The following is a 15,053-nucleotide window of genomic DNA, read 5'->3' as shown; positions in this document are numbered from 1 at the left end:
AAGCTGATATGTCAATAATTAAGAAGAATAATTATTAGCAAAGCAAAGTTAAAGGCAAAGAAAATTTTGAATGGATTCTTCTCGAAATTAAGGAACACCGGCTGGTTGTTTATAGTAAAATTAAGCTGAATGACATCACTTCCGTAAACAACATCGATCTCATTCAGTCATTGTGTAAATATTGGATTATTCCAGATTTTTCGGAATTACTCATTGATTTCCAATCATTTCAGCTGATTTAATTATATCTAGAATCTAGATTAAAAACGCTTTAAGATCTAGATCTTCAATGAATGCATTAACTTAATGTTAGCTGACTTTTGCACATACTTAAATTTTTTATTTGTAAATTTGCATCCTATGAAAAGTAGGTCACTCAACCAGCTGATTTCTTTATTTCTTACACCTGACCTGAATGAAGTGAATGTTTTGAAAAAAAAGTTTTCTTTGTTTTCGAGCCGATCTAGTAAGTAAACCTGTTTAAATTTTAATAATGTAAAAAGAAAATCAAGACCTTTTGAATGTCAATACATTGATCTACATTATTAGAGCCTAATGACTAATGATTAGTAGACTAAATTAATTAAATTTGACTTATTTGTATATATACTAGACCCTATAGTATATTATATAGAAATAATAATATATAATAAATTAAATTATAATATATACATCTAGATTTAGATCTATACTATATATAATCTATATGAGTATATCTAAATCTATTATATTAGTATTATTATTATTAACTAATTAACAGCAGTAGACTCAAAAACTGAGTAGATATAGAATATTAATATAGACCAATATAGTAGATTCTATATTAATATTAGTATTATTAGTATATAGACTCTTCTAGATCTAGATGTATAATAATTTGTATATGAATATATATATGCCTTTTTATATTATTTATGTTTTTATATGAATAATATAAACTAATATTAATAATAAATAGATCTATAATTAATAACTCCTATAGTCTTAGAGTCAATATCAATATCGCATTTAAATTTTTGAAATAGATCTAGATCTAGAACTAAATCCAATAGTTTGTTTATTTTTGAAATAGGTACTTTGACAAAAAATTCAAAATAAATATATAACAACAGAAACTAGTTATGTAGAGCATGTGAAAGGTTTACAATCTTTTTGTGTTATATAGGAGCAAAGTTATAATGCCATTTTCAATTTAATTGTTTCATCTCACATGCAGCTAACATTCATTCACAGCTAATCTAAATGTTTGTAAATTGACTTCGACCCCTTTTCTAAAATACTGTTTGGTAGAAACTTCCACAGCTAATATTTATATATATATATATATATATATATATATATATATATATATATATATATAAAGTAAAATAACACCTTGATAGCATTCTCTCCACTAGGTTGATCAAAGATAAGCCATTAAACAATGCATAAATCATTTATACTTCATATCATAAACGAGAATTGCTAATGTTTGGCGCCACAGGTCGCTGCATCATGGAGTGAATTCAGGATGAGCCCAAACTTGCCTTAATAAACTGATTTCCTTTTATATTTTTTGTACCTAAGTATAGAAAAAAATATTTTTAAAACTACTCTATAATAGAAATATTTATTGATTTTAATACTATAGTCATAGATTGTTATGGTAGATATAATTTTTCCACTTACCCATTTTGAAAAATAACCTAATTTGGCATCATTTATAACTGATAACAGCATGTTGGGGTAAGGTTTTTTAATTTTGGAGGACAAAATTTAATGAAAAAATAACGAAATAACAAACTTGTCTAAATACAAAAAAAAAAAAAAATACTGAGCTTGCTTAAAAATGATAGTAAATTCAAAACCATTCTTACCTATGACTTTACTGTAAATTTACTAAATAAACATGACTTTCATTTGTTGACAATGTGGTATCATTTAAAACTTAGGAATCATCCTTTAAGATTATCACAAGGGTTTTTAAAAAAATTAAGAAAATGTGAAAACAACAATCAATCAACTAACACCATGGGTTCGGAAGTCTAGCCATGCTGTTTCAAAACTATATAGCAGCTAGTCTAGCAGTTTATAGGTCAATAGAGTAAGGATATCAAAGTATAGGCCTATTAAATAGTTAACTACAAATTTAGCTTTTTTTTTTACTATTACAAATATACAATAACAATAGTACATCAAATACCTAGGCAAAGATGTAATAGTAATATCTAGAGTAGAAAAAGTAGAGATCACTGATCTAGACGTAGACTAGATAAGCATTCTTACTCCTCATCAATGCACTTAATTAAGTATTGGTAATTAATTATTTTGTTTGGTATCTTGAACTATGGAAAGAAATCATGATTGACAGGTGGTATAAGTTAAATTAGTCCCCTTGAGGAATCTTGAGCCCTGTGTGAACATTTTTGTATGCATTTAAAAACGATCATGTAAACATTCAGCAAGATACTTTCTTCTTTCCTCCCTCATTCCCAACTGGTTCAGACAAGTGATAGGATAGAGCCCATTGAGAAAGCTAAAGGCTAAACAAAAACAATTGGTAAAAATATTTCTATCACATAAATTCATATGTTTATGTCAGTCATACATAAAATTACATGACTATCCAAACTTATTGATACTGTTACGTATTTCTGAATCTTCTGGCTAGATGTATTAGTTGGCACACAAATAAAAACACAGCAAAGAACTTGACGACTAAACTTTCAGTTTCATATAACTTTAATAACTATTAACTCTAACAATTCATTACTGTAACATATAGCGTAGAAGACTGTACAATATCTGTCAGTTTACAGTTAGCTATACTTCGTTGCAATTCATCTCTTCACTTCGTTGCAATTCATCTCTTCTCAACTTGCATCGAGCCGTATTCCACAGAACAGACCAACGACACACTTCCCAGTGTCGCTCCAGGTCTCCCAAAGCTGAACCAAGTCGTACTCAAGTCTACCGAATCAGAGCCGCACACGTCTTACATCGACTGTATCGACTGTAACGGCTCAAGTCCACTGTAGTTCGCTGTATAGACTTTAACAACAGTAGTCCACTCCAGTTAACTCTACCCTAGTTAACTTACAACGAGTCGTACACATCTCTCTTCTACTGTCTCGCACAGTAGACAACAGTACTGACGACTCATTCACGACTGACTTTCACATTAACTCTCTGGCTTATATAGAGTCCCTAATCGCTTGTCCAAAGTTGCACAAACACGGCTAATATCCTCTGGAATAACACGTGAGGAAACGTCACATCCTGTCTTTGTTTATACATGTAGATTCCAGAAAACATCGGCTGCAGTGTCATCTTGCCGGGGTCACAAGTTGTGACCTCTATCTGTCACTGGACATTGCTAGTACCTTTTGGAATAACATGTAAGGACATGTCACATCCTGTCTCTGTTTATACATGTACATTCCAGGGAACACCTGCTGCTGTGTTATCTCGTCGAGGTCACACGTTAACCACTTCCTGTCACTGGTCATTTGTAACAATACAATAACACTTAATATAAGCTTTGTTTTAAAAAAAAGTATTTAATGTTTTTCTTGTTATTACTTTTGTCAGCTTTGTCTGTACTGTCTATTGATGACTCTACTTGATAAAGTTTACTTTTTAGGGAAATAGGGCTGTTCATATTTATATTATGTGTAGATAATGGCTTATTGTATTCTCTTTTCAATTAAGATCAGTTAAAAGCACAATGTGATCAATACTTTGTCAAACTCAATAGTTTAATAAGAATTACACTTGTTCACTCAAGTTCTCTTTTTTTTCTTCCTCTTGTTAGATTGTACCATAAAATGTCTGATGAGAATGAGTCAAAGCGCTCGCCTTCCTCTCAACCGATGGAAACAGGCCAATCTCCTAGAACTCAAAACATTCCAGATGAACTTCTAAATATGGTTGGAGGTAAAATATTTTTCTACATTTTGATCTAAGTCAGTGGTTCCAACAATTATAGTTAGGACCTTATTCAGAAAAATAATGGGACTATTTACTGAGGTGTATGCTAAAGATAGATTCAAGAAGGAAACAAAAACTCAGCAACCCCTGACATTTTGAGTCTGGCTGTTAAGATGGCTCCCTTAAACCACAAGAGCTTTTATTTACAGACATAGCCAACTGAGGTTGTAAAGTTTGTTTTAATTTTATTCTGACTAGAACAGTTTTTTTGTCAGTTAACATTAAAGGAATAAAAATAATATTTTATTATCATTAAAGGAGTTTGTTTTATAATAGTGTGCTACCGTTTCTTTATTAACGGTACTTATTGTAGCAGATTCCAATATTCTGGGTTTTTGTTGGCTCCTAATGTAATAACCAATGAACTTAAAGATGTACCTTATTTGTGTCTCACTTAAACATGAAGGATGTTCATAAAAGTGGAAACAAGTTACTCTTATATTTTTTAGAATATCTTCCCATTAGCATTTCCATTTGTTCACAAAAAAAGGTAAAGTTCCTCTTTTCAGACCTTGTGATCTATGGTGCAGATGATGTAAAGGCCATCCGTTTCTGTGGCCCACGGCTAATGAGGGTGTCATGTGACCAGCACAATGGCCAACCTCCTTTACTTTACCCCAACTTATGTCAGGTACTCATTAGAGCTGGGTGGACTCAGAGGTGCCATAAAGATCCCGAAAGAAAAAAAACTTAAGTCTTCATAAGGATTTGAACCCAGAACCTCTGGTTAGGAAGCCAAGTGCTTGCTTTACCACTCAGCGACCGCGCCTCCCATTTGTTCACAAGGTCATCAATATTTTGTTCAAATATAAGAACATTTTTTTATAATGATAAAAATGTTTTTTTATATTTCCAGCTTCCCCTCCGAGATTTGTTACATTTGAACAGCTTATGTCTGCTGCAGATGGTATAAAAAATATGACATTAGCCCATGAAATTGCAGTAAATAATGACTTTGTTTTACATAAGGAAGAAGACTCATCTTCCAGGTACTAATTTTATATTTAGTGATTTGATTTATTGTGAATGTTAGCTAATCTGTTTTTTCCCCTGCAGAAGTTTAATCTCTTTAGAAATAAGCCTTTTATTTGTTAAAATTTTTTCATATCTAGTATTGAAAAACAAGTTGCAGAAACTGTGAAACGAGCCTTCTGGGATGCCTTTGCAGCAAAGATAAGTCAAGATCCACCTGATTTCACAATGGCTTATGTCATGTTGGAAGAACTTAAAGAGGTTGGCTTATATTATAAATTGCTTATACATTTCTAATGCCACAGTATTTCAATTATAATTTTCTGTCAGAGGTTTTCTCATTTTTTAACGCAAAATGATAAGAAAGCATTAGGTGTTTGCATTCTTTACCATTGTTATATCCATACTTTAAATTATATATCACATGACAAAGCAGGAATGCAGCTTATTGTATAGAGAATAACTTTAACTAACCTTTAAATTATTTCCAGCCTTGTGTCTACATGAACCTCTTAGCTTGTAAAAATGTTTGTAAAATGTTTGATATGTTTCGGATGTTCCTTCAGAGTTGAAGATAATTACTTCCTAGTCCAAACCTCCTGCTGGACGGCGGGAGATGGGTGCGGGCAGGGTTTGAACCCGGGACAATCGATAAATCTGAACGACAGTCCAGCGCGCAAGCCACACGACCAGGCAGCCAGGAAAGAGATCTAGAAATGGGAATTTCTATTTTTTCCCATTCACCTGTGTCTACAATGGAATGCATAACGTCAGAAGCACTTTTTAAAAAAAAATTATTACTATCCTAGTCGGTTATTTCCCCTTCTTGTTCTGTGATAGGGTGATATTTACCTATGTTCAGATACACAATGTTAACTACTAGTAAATGTCTTAAGGTCCTTGAAGAATAAGATAGTAGGTTAACATGTCTCTGTAGCCTACATTGAATGAGAGTTTTCATCTATGACTGGTGCATTGACTGCAATTACTTTCCCCAACGGATCTAATCTTATACATACGCTAATGCTGGATGGACCCAAGAATGTACTAAAATCCCCAATTGGAAAACAAAACCTAATGAAATACTCAGAAAGAGACGAAGATAGAGGCACATTTCTTATTACATACGCTAGAACAAATTCGTACAAGAGCTTCTTCTTCCCTAGTACCATTAGAGAATGGAATGGGTTGTCTGAATCAGCCAGGAAAACCAATGACTAAATTGACACATGAAGTGCATAGGATGTAATTATCTTCTTGAAGTGACGTCAGTAATATATCAGATAAGATTACAAATCCTGGCCTACACTAAGACATTAAAAAATTAGAAATTCATGTCATTTAGTTCACTTTGTTAGTATGCTACACATATAGTTAATCTTATAAAAAATATATCATTATGTACACTATATTCTGCATGTACATTGAAAAGACTCTTGTGGGGATCCTGCTACCTCAACATCAGAGACTAAAAGATCAGATCAATGAGGTGCTGGACATGCCATTGATTAAACAGCAGATGGAGCAGCGTGTGTTTGACTTTGAGTACTATGGCAGATACGTCACAGACACCATGGCTAGGCTGTGTGCCCCTGCTAGAGATGAAAAGATTGCTGAGATTAGGACCATCCAAGATGTGGTGCCCAAGTTCAAGTGAGACATGTTAATACTTTAATATGTGTGTAAGAAAGGCGGTGTGTGTTGGTAGAGTTTAAAGATTTAAGACTAAATACTGATTCAGAGGAAAGTGCAGTAGATATGATCAGATGCCTTCTTACTACTGTAACACGGAGAAAGACTGATGGCGGTAACTGGTTTTAAAAAAGTACAACTGAAGGACTAGGACACATATCTAAATAAAGGCAAGAACTTCATGTGCAAACCTGTGGTACAAAAAAATGTATGTTACTTCTGGGTTTTTGGAACTATATAAAAGTAAGCATTCTTCTCAAATCTTTAGACTCTTAGATAAAGTCTAATTGACTTTCAGAAATCTATCTGGTTTCACTCAAATGCTTTGTGAACATAACAGATTTTAATTAATAAGATGAACTGTACTTTTGTCATACTTTTACGTGGTTGATATTCTTTTTATGGTCAACTCATTTATAGCTAAATATAAATGCTGATGCTAAAACAATTTTTTATTTCAAGGGCTATCATGGAGACCTTGGAACTAATGCGTAGAGACATGGCCAACTTTACCATCAAACAGATTCGGCCTTACATCCAACAGAACTCCATTGATTATGAGAGGAAAAAGTTCTCAGAATATTATGAAACTCAGAAAGGTAAATTTGTGTTTTGCTATGTCTTCTTCTGTTTGCTAGTCTGTGTAGAAGAACATTAATCATCTCTTTGTCTGTCTGCTCTACAAGAAGGACTAATTGTAAAGGAAACTATAACTATTTTACTAATTATTCTTTGACAGCTCTAGGTGTAAATCCATTGAAATATACAGAGGTCTGGCTTAAGAGAAACTTTGAAAAACTCGTTCAAAGTACAGGCCAGAACTTGACCAGCAGTAGCACTACCTCCACCCCCACTCCTGCCAATGTGTTGAATGAAGCTTACATTGAAGTATTGGAATGGTCTGACCCTAACAACTTTCCAGAAGTTAGTACTGACTTCAGTTTTCTCTTTACAGCATTTCTACTGTCTAGTAAATAGTTTAAATGCTACTGTAGTTCTCAAGTAAATGCAAATTTACAATTTTTTCCCTCTATATTTAGAATAACAGATCTAACAAAAACAAGCATTTTCAAATTATTCTAGTATACATTAACTTTGCCTTAAAAATCTAGTATTATCTGATATTGACTGAACATAACAGGTTTATGATTACATTTCACAGCATATTTTTTAAAATTTGATTTTGTTTTGTGGACAATTAAAACCTCAATGAACATTATTTTGATTACATCTCATTGCAGACACTCATGTTAGACCAGTTGCGTTTCATGGCTTTACGAGACAAGCTACACACTCTTGGTTTGATCACCTCTGTCCAACTAATTACCTACAGCGTAGTGGGTTCCCCTGTTGAAGGTGTTGAGGACTTGAAGCAGAAGTTGAGAGATCATGTTGACCTTCTACTGCAAGATGTAGCTCAAAAGTAGGTCAGGTTTAAAACTTGATTGAAGTTTTTAGCAAACAGATTTAATTTTTTTGACAAATGAAGCAACGTTTTTATTCGTAATAGTTTTTTTTTTTTTTTTTATTTGTTTTGGCTATGTTTATATTTTTTACAATTCCTCTTTTCAGGCTGTGAATTCTTCATTGGGTAAAAAAAATGTTGGAACCTGGGTGGGTTGAAGGGTTTTCTAAAACAGCTCTAATAACTTTCCTAGAAATTCGACAATTTATGTATATCTTTGGAAAAAGAATTACTAGCTGATTGGCCACAGAGGGAAAACTCTTGTTTGACGTTAAAATTTTTCAGAGTATTATAAAAAAATTAATTAATATTTCGCTAGTTTTCTAGAGAATCTTTTTCTTGATCAGAGAATACTTCTTCTTCTTCTAGCCAGCTTTATTGCTGCTGAGCTGTGAGCTCTTTTGCAGACTGTGTCAAGGAAAAAAAGTGCTGTTTTCTTCAGTTGTTCAGCACTGCCGTACATGGTGTTGGTTATGTTGGGCTGTAGTGGAAGTAGAGTCTGCCTAAGGTGGATTAGGGAGGGGCATTCAAAGAGGATATGGTTTACGGTTTCAAAGGGGTGGGCGCAGTGTCTGCAAAGGGGGAGTTGTGTGGAATTTATTTTGTTCAGGTGGTAATTTAATAGTGGTGTGTGTCCTGTACTTAGTTGGAAGATTGTAGATTGTTCTTTGCAGGGGAGGAAGTTAATACTGTCCAGTTTGTTAGGCGTAGTCATTTCTTTGATCAGAGAATAAAAAAATATCACAGGACAGCAATACAGTGGAAACCTAATAGGAGCAACTGCTGACACTCTGACAATTAAATGTGTGACACTCAAATGACCATAATTTATAACACCCAAATGTCAGACACTCAAAAGACCACCAGACAATCAAACGTCTGACAGTTTAATGCTATTGAATGCTTCAATACAATTACATACTGCTGCAAAACATATCTACCTTAACTAGAATCCAACTACAGATGCTAAGCAAACAATGCCCTCAGGATACTTTTCATCTCCATCTCTTTTTTTTTTTTTTTTTACAATTGCGGGTTTTCTCGCATTTAGGACTTATTCACAAAAAAATAGTTTAATTAACCTAAATATGTAATTGACATTCAGGAATACCATCTCTAATTCATTAAATAGTTTAATAAATTAAAAGACATTCTGTTGGCTACAGAAACAGATAACCCTAACATCATCTGCCCTATAGATTGCAAGGTCTGAAAGGGGAACATTACATCATTATATCACCTAATACTTATCATATATTTCTTTAGATCAAAATGTACAGAAGTTATATATTACCTATCTCTTTTTTGTTTTCTCCATTAGAGGCATTAAAGCTGTCCAGGAATCAATAGCAGAGCAGGTTGTCAAAGATGTTAGTGACAGTGTCATCCAAAGAGGTTTGCCCCCATTGACTGAAAAGACCAAACTTGACCTCAAAGGTCAGATTCTAAGTCTTGGGTCCAGAGAGAATACAGTGAGAAGATTAATGAGTAGGTCTCTTTTTTATTTTTTTCTACTGCAATTTCTCTTTTTTTACATTTTATGTACCGGGTATAAAAGTATATTTTTGGCTTTATTCAATAAAAAAAGTTGGATCATGTCATAAGATTTGTTTTGAAAAAAAGGCTTTTTTGATGTGTGGCCTAGTGGCATAAACTGCTTGCCTACCTAACAATGAGGCTTGAGTTTAAATCTTAATGTATAAAAAAATTATAATTGTGACTTCATAGGCAACATCGAAACTTCCTCCCAGAAAACCCCGTCTCCCCTGTTCTCAAATGAGTTGGAATTTAATTTGTCAACCCTGGTTGTTAATTCTGTTTTTTATATCTGCTTTTACTTTCAGTCACTCGCCTTATGGAGTTTATCCGAGAAGGAATGACAGGGAAGCAGTTAAACAGTTTGAGAGTGCCTAAAGGTTGCACCGTGGTGCAAGAAGAACTATCACAGGTCCTTGGCAATTTTCTACGCTTGACATCCCACAATCGATCTGTGTTTGGAGAGCAGTACAGCCAAATTCTGGGTCAGCTGATGCACAGATCTGGAAGTGACATATCTCCACGAGGCAACACTGTTGTCAACGCTCTGTGAAACACTGTGGATCTCTTTCTTGGAAAAAAAAACAAATCAGATGGAGCTGAAAAGTATCCCGAGGGCATTGTTTGCTTAGCATCTGTAGTTGGACTTTAGTTAAGGTAGATACGTTTTGCAGCAGTATGTAATTGTATTGAAGCATTGAATAGCATTAAACTGTCAGATGTTTGATTATCTGGTGGTCTTTTGAGTGTCTGACATTTGATTGTCATAAATTATGGTCATTTCAGTGTCAAACATTTGAATGTCAGAGTGTCAGCAGTTGCTCCTATTTGATGTCCACTGTATTGCTGTCCTGTGATATTTTTAATTGTTTACTAACATTTGCCAAGATTGTTTTTAATCTAATTTGCATTATATTTCACATTATATGTGAAGCATTCAATGGCAAAAGTAAAAAATTATATTATTCATGTGTGACCAAATAATTATGAAACAATCTAACTTTCAATATATATTTCTATTTTGTAAAGGACATTTTTAGTATACATTCAGTAGCCATTAAGAAGTAACTACATCATTTTACTTGAAAAAAAATGTATCTATAATTCCAAAGTTAACTGAAAAACATTCAGTTCAGTATACAAATATAAATATTAAAGCCTTCTGTTTACAGTACAGATTTAAAGATTTTTTTTTCTAAGGGAAAGGGGGGGGGGGCTGTGTTTGTATAAATACTTTTCTGTTTCTATAAGCTCATGAAAGTCTTGTTCTGGAAGACATATAGGGAGTTACACTGTACACCGTAGCAATTATTACATGTTCTCATGTAGCAATTTCATTGGCTGAAAAGTGTTCAAAATTAAGTATCAAAGCTTGTGCATTATTTAATAAGGTCATGGCCTTTTTGCATAGAAAAATCATAATAAAAAACAACACTTGTGCCTAAAAACATGTTAAAATATTTTGTAGTCATTTATTTAACATTTATATACATACACGTTCTGACATTCCACATTCTATTAGTATTGAAAAGAAATACTAAAAACAACAACATAGAATATACACTTTTCATATTAGTTCACTTCTAGCTAGTATCCAGCATTCATTCTGAGCCTAACATTTGATCTGATTTCTTTTCCCAACAATGTACATTAATCTGTCTCAGAAAAATGGATTTGAAAACATTATACAAATGAAATATAAGAATATTGTGTATTTTGAAATAATAGGAAAACTCAAATGTGTACTTCTGTGTTACTGCAACTTGTGACTAAAAAAAACATAAAAAATTTGTTTAAAGCCTACTAATGTAAATAAAAATGAGACTAAAATTGTGTGTTTTTATTGATTTGAATAACAGTTTGCCTTTTTCAGAGTGATACCCCTTGTGTTAGTGTTTCAAGGTGTCTCAGAGTGAGACCTAACGTTATAGTAGGCCTCTACACTGACCTGCGATGTCATACAAATCTGTGACTTGGCCATGCGCTATTGGTCTCCACTACCCATACAGGTTGTGACATCGCAGGTTGGTGTTCAGGCCTTCTGTGTCTATTGGTCTCACTCAGCAGTTCAATTAATCAGCTTGTGCATACATACCATATGCTTTTCAAAACAGATGATGAGAATTTTGTTCTTTATCTGCTATATAAACTTTTTTTCACTCAAAATATTTGGTTGAAGAGTGCAATTTATGGTACTGGTAATTATAAGAAACTAGTTTTCTAACCACACAGAAATGTTTTTTTTTTAACTTTTATTTTCAGTTCACACTCTTAAGTTCACACTTCATTCTTAATCAACACCTTGAGTTCAGAAACACACAATTCAAATAATTTATTTGGACAACTTTTCATTATCTTATAAAGCTGAAATTTTGCACATAAGCTTGTGCTGCATGACAACACTTTTAAGAGAGATCAGTTCATTAATTATTAAATTAATCAACAAAATCGTTTTACCTTATGTAGAGAGACAATATATTTTATTAACATTTCCGAAAGATCACTTCATTAATTATTGAATCAAGTAAATTAATTGTTTATGTTATTTTGGTAAAAGTAAAAAAATTGTTGGCCATTTTATTTTCTATACAATTAAATAGTATTTACAATCTAGATTTATAATTTATGTTTGAACTTTTGTAATATGGTTAGTTATATTGTTAGGGCACCATGATGATATACTCTATATCTGTATTAGCCATTTTATTTTTCAATGATTCTTTTGTTTAATATATTATTTGAACTTAAAGTAGCAATTTCTTTTTTTTTTTAATTTATATTACTTGTTAGGCTTACAAATATATTTTTCATTTCATAAGTTGGCAGCATTTGGTTTCTTTTAAAGGAACTTCTTTTGATTAATAAATTCTGTATAAATAGCAATGATGTTGCTAAGTCAGTTGTTTTGTTGTCCAAATGGAACAGTATTATTAATCGAAAGACTTTTTAAATTCTATTCAATTATCTCTTTTCGAAAGACTTGTTCTGTAATGATTTCGTTGTTATATATTCCTCTTCCAGGCTCTTAATGTCATAACTCACAGGATCTCATACAGTTAATCTTATAGAATGTATTGCTTCATAATATACAGCATGCATTTGAACCAAAGATATATATATTCATATATAATAGTCAGCCATGTTGCATTCTTTGAACTCAGTTTAGAATATGGAAAAGAATGTATTGAAACTTGTGTCAAAAAAGGTTTCCTTTTAAATCTAGAAAAATATTTTGCATGTTAACTTAACATTTATTCTATACATATAATTCTCACATATCATGTAGTTGTTTTATTTCAAGTGAAAACATTTGTTTAATTTTGAAGTCTTGCTGCTAATTTTTGCATATTCAAAGAAGAGTAATTTAAGTTTAGATATCCATTAATATGGTTTATAAATACATTGAACTTAAGAAAAGAACTGCTCTATTTCTCTCTACTTTTGTAGAAAATAGTAGGCTGAATTTCTTTTTGTTTTTAAGTTGGCAAATTGTATAGATATTTGTTGTGATATTGACTTAGTTGTTTTATTTTAAATCAGATGCATACTTTATAGAACAAATACATTCTCTCATACTGTTTTAGTTAATTTTATATCTTTGGAAATAAACTTGACATATTACTTGATTTATTTTAATCTCCTTTGTTTCTGAGCATTGTTGTATACTAGCCTCAACTCACAGGCAACATCAATTCATATATGAAACTAATAAAAACATGGAAAGACATTTTACAAAATATTATTTTAACTTAGTAAAAAAATTTAATTTGAAAGACATTGAATTTCTTTTTTTTTTATTCCTATCCTTGAACTGATCTACAAATGATTTATAGTTTTTTTTTCTAAAATAATTTTTAAATTGCATCTTACCATCTCATTTTTTTTCTATACATTTTCTTTATGTATAAATACCGTATGTGCAAGTGGGTCGGTTTCCTGTGATTCTCAAATCATCCTATGCTGTTCGTGTTGGCATCAGAGGCTTAAGTAAATGAACAAACTAGATATATGTGGCACTTTTGTCTTTTGACATAGTATGCTAATTTATTGAATTGGACACACAATAAAACAGCTTAATCATTGACGCCTTTGATTTCCTGTTTTCAAACCATATTCCAGGAATCTGTGGACTAAGTTAAATGAGAAAATACAACTTGAAATTCCAAGTTCCAACTAGATTCATGACATTAAATGAGGTCTGACTTAAAGACGTGTGACGTGGCGTACGTCAAGCTATCTGCCTAAACTGTGTTCAGGCCATATATAACGATTGTATTGTCTTCCGAGACACGAGGAGCCATTTATATATATATATATATATATATATCTCCTAAGAAATCAAATATTTTTTTTACCCTTTGTTTCTCGCCATGTGAAAAACGCAAGTACACACTAGAAGTATCCTAAGACCGCGAGTATAATCTAGATGTAACAATTAAAATTGAGATGCTACAGAAAGATCCAAGGTATCACATTTTAAGACTGCATCACAAACGAAGAGATTAGAGACAGGGTTACTACAGCAGCTTTTGTTTCAAGAAAAATGCAAACTAAAACTCTGTGGCCATATTATGTTTTCAGTGCTCGCAAAGACCTTCCTTCAGGGAACAGTACCAAGAAAAAGAATAGGCAGCCAGAGAAAGCGATGGGAAGACAACATAAAAGAATGTACGGGCCTGCCATTGAAGAGGTTCTATCCAAGGCAAAAGACAGAGAGGAATGGAGAAAGACGGTCGACAAATCTTGCGTGCTGCCCCCTACGATCCAACAGACTAAGGGATAAATGAAGGTGAACAATTAGAAGATATTTTTAGATGGAAATACTAAACAAAAATAAAGTTCCCCTTTCAGACCCTATGGTCTATAGGGCAGATGATGTAAAGGTCATCTGATTCCGTGGCCTACGGTTAACGAGGGTGTCAAGTGGCCGGCACAACGACCAAACGCCTTTACTTTCCCCCAACTAATGTCAGGTACCCTTTAGAGCTGGGTGACTCAGAGATGCCCAAAGATCCCGAAATTAAAAATCCCAGTCTTCACCAGGATTCGAAACCGGGACCCCTGATCAGAAGCCAAGCGCTTTGCCGCTCAGCCACAGCGCCTCTCAAACAAAAATAGAACTAAGAAATTAATATCGCCTTCTTTCTGAACTCCCCTACGTCTGGAAAATCTCTGTATTATGGAAATTGTGTTGTATTAAGATTTCTTTAAACTGAAAAATATCAAGCTTTCTTTTGGCTGAAGTTCTGTATCTAGATTCTTTAACGACCATTTCTATTTGTATATTATAGGAGTAGATAGCATAATCATGAATCATCAAGGCCATCTTGTTGCTCAGTCAAACGAATATTTATGCATGCATTTGTATTTGCTTACTTCTTTTTCCATATCATGTACGCCGGATACATCAAAATGCTAG

General features: G+C 32.8%; 1 protein-coding gene across 1 annotated transcript; it reads left to right on the top strand.

The window, feature by feature from the left end:
- Positions 1–134: 134 nt before the first annotated feature.
- On the top strand, positions 135–13,260 carry LOC106078182 (T-complex protein 11-like protein 1). Its single transcript, XM_056033373.1, has 10 exons — positions 135–466; positions 3,794–3,915; positions 4,826–4,958; positions 5,082–5,202; positions 6,374–6,594; positions 7,096–7,232; positions 7,373–7,557; positions 7,875–8,056; positions 9,420–9,586; positions 9,943–13,260. The coding sequence occupies exons 2-10, from the start codon at positions 3,807–3,809 to the stop codon at positions 10,185–10,187; spliced, it is 1,500 nt and encodes a 499-aa protein (XP_055889348.1). The 5' UTR covers positions 135–466; positions 3,794–3,806; the 3' UTR covers positions 10,188–13,260.
- The last annotated feature ends 1,793 nt before the right edge of the window (positions 13,261–15,053 follow it).

This window comes from Biomphalaria glabrata, chromosome 6 (assembly GCF_947242115.1).
Source record: "Biomphalaria glabrata chromosome 6, xgBioGlab47.1, whole genome shotgun sequence".
Classification (NCBI taxonomy): Eukaryota; Metazoa; Mollusca; class Gastropoda; family Planorbidae; genus Biomphalaria; species Biomphalaria glabrata.
The sequence above is the reverse complement of the archived record's forward strand: the minus strand, read 5'-3'. Positions and strand labels throughout refer to the sequence as shown.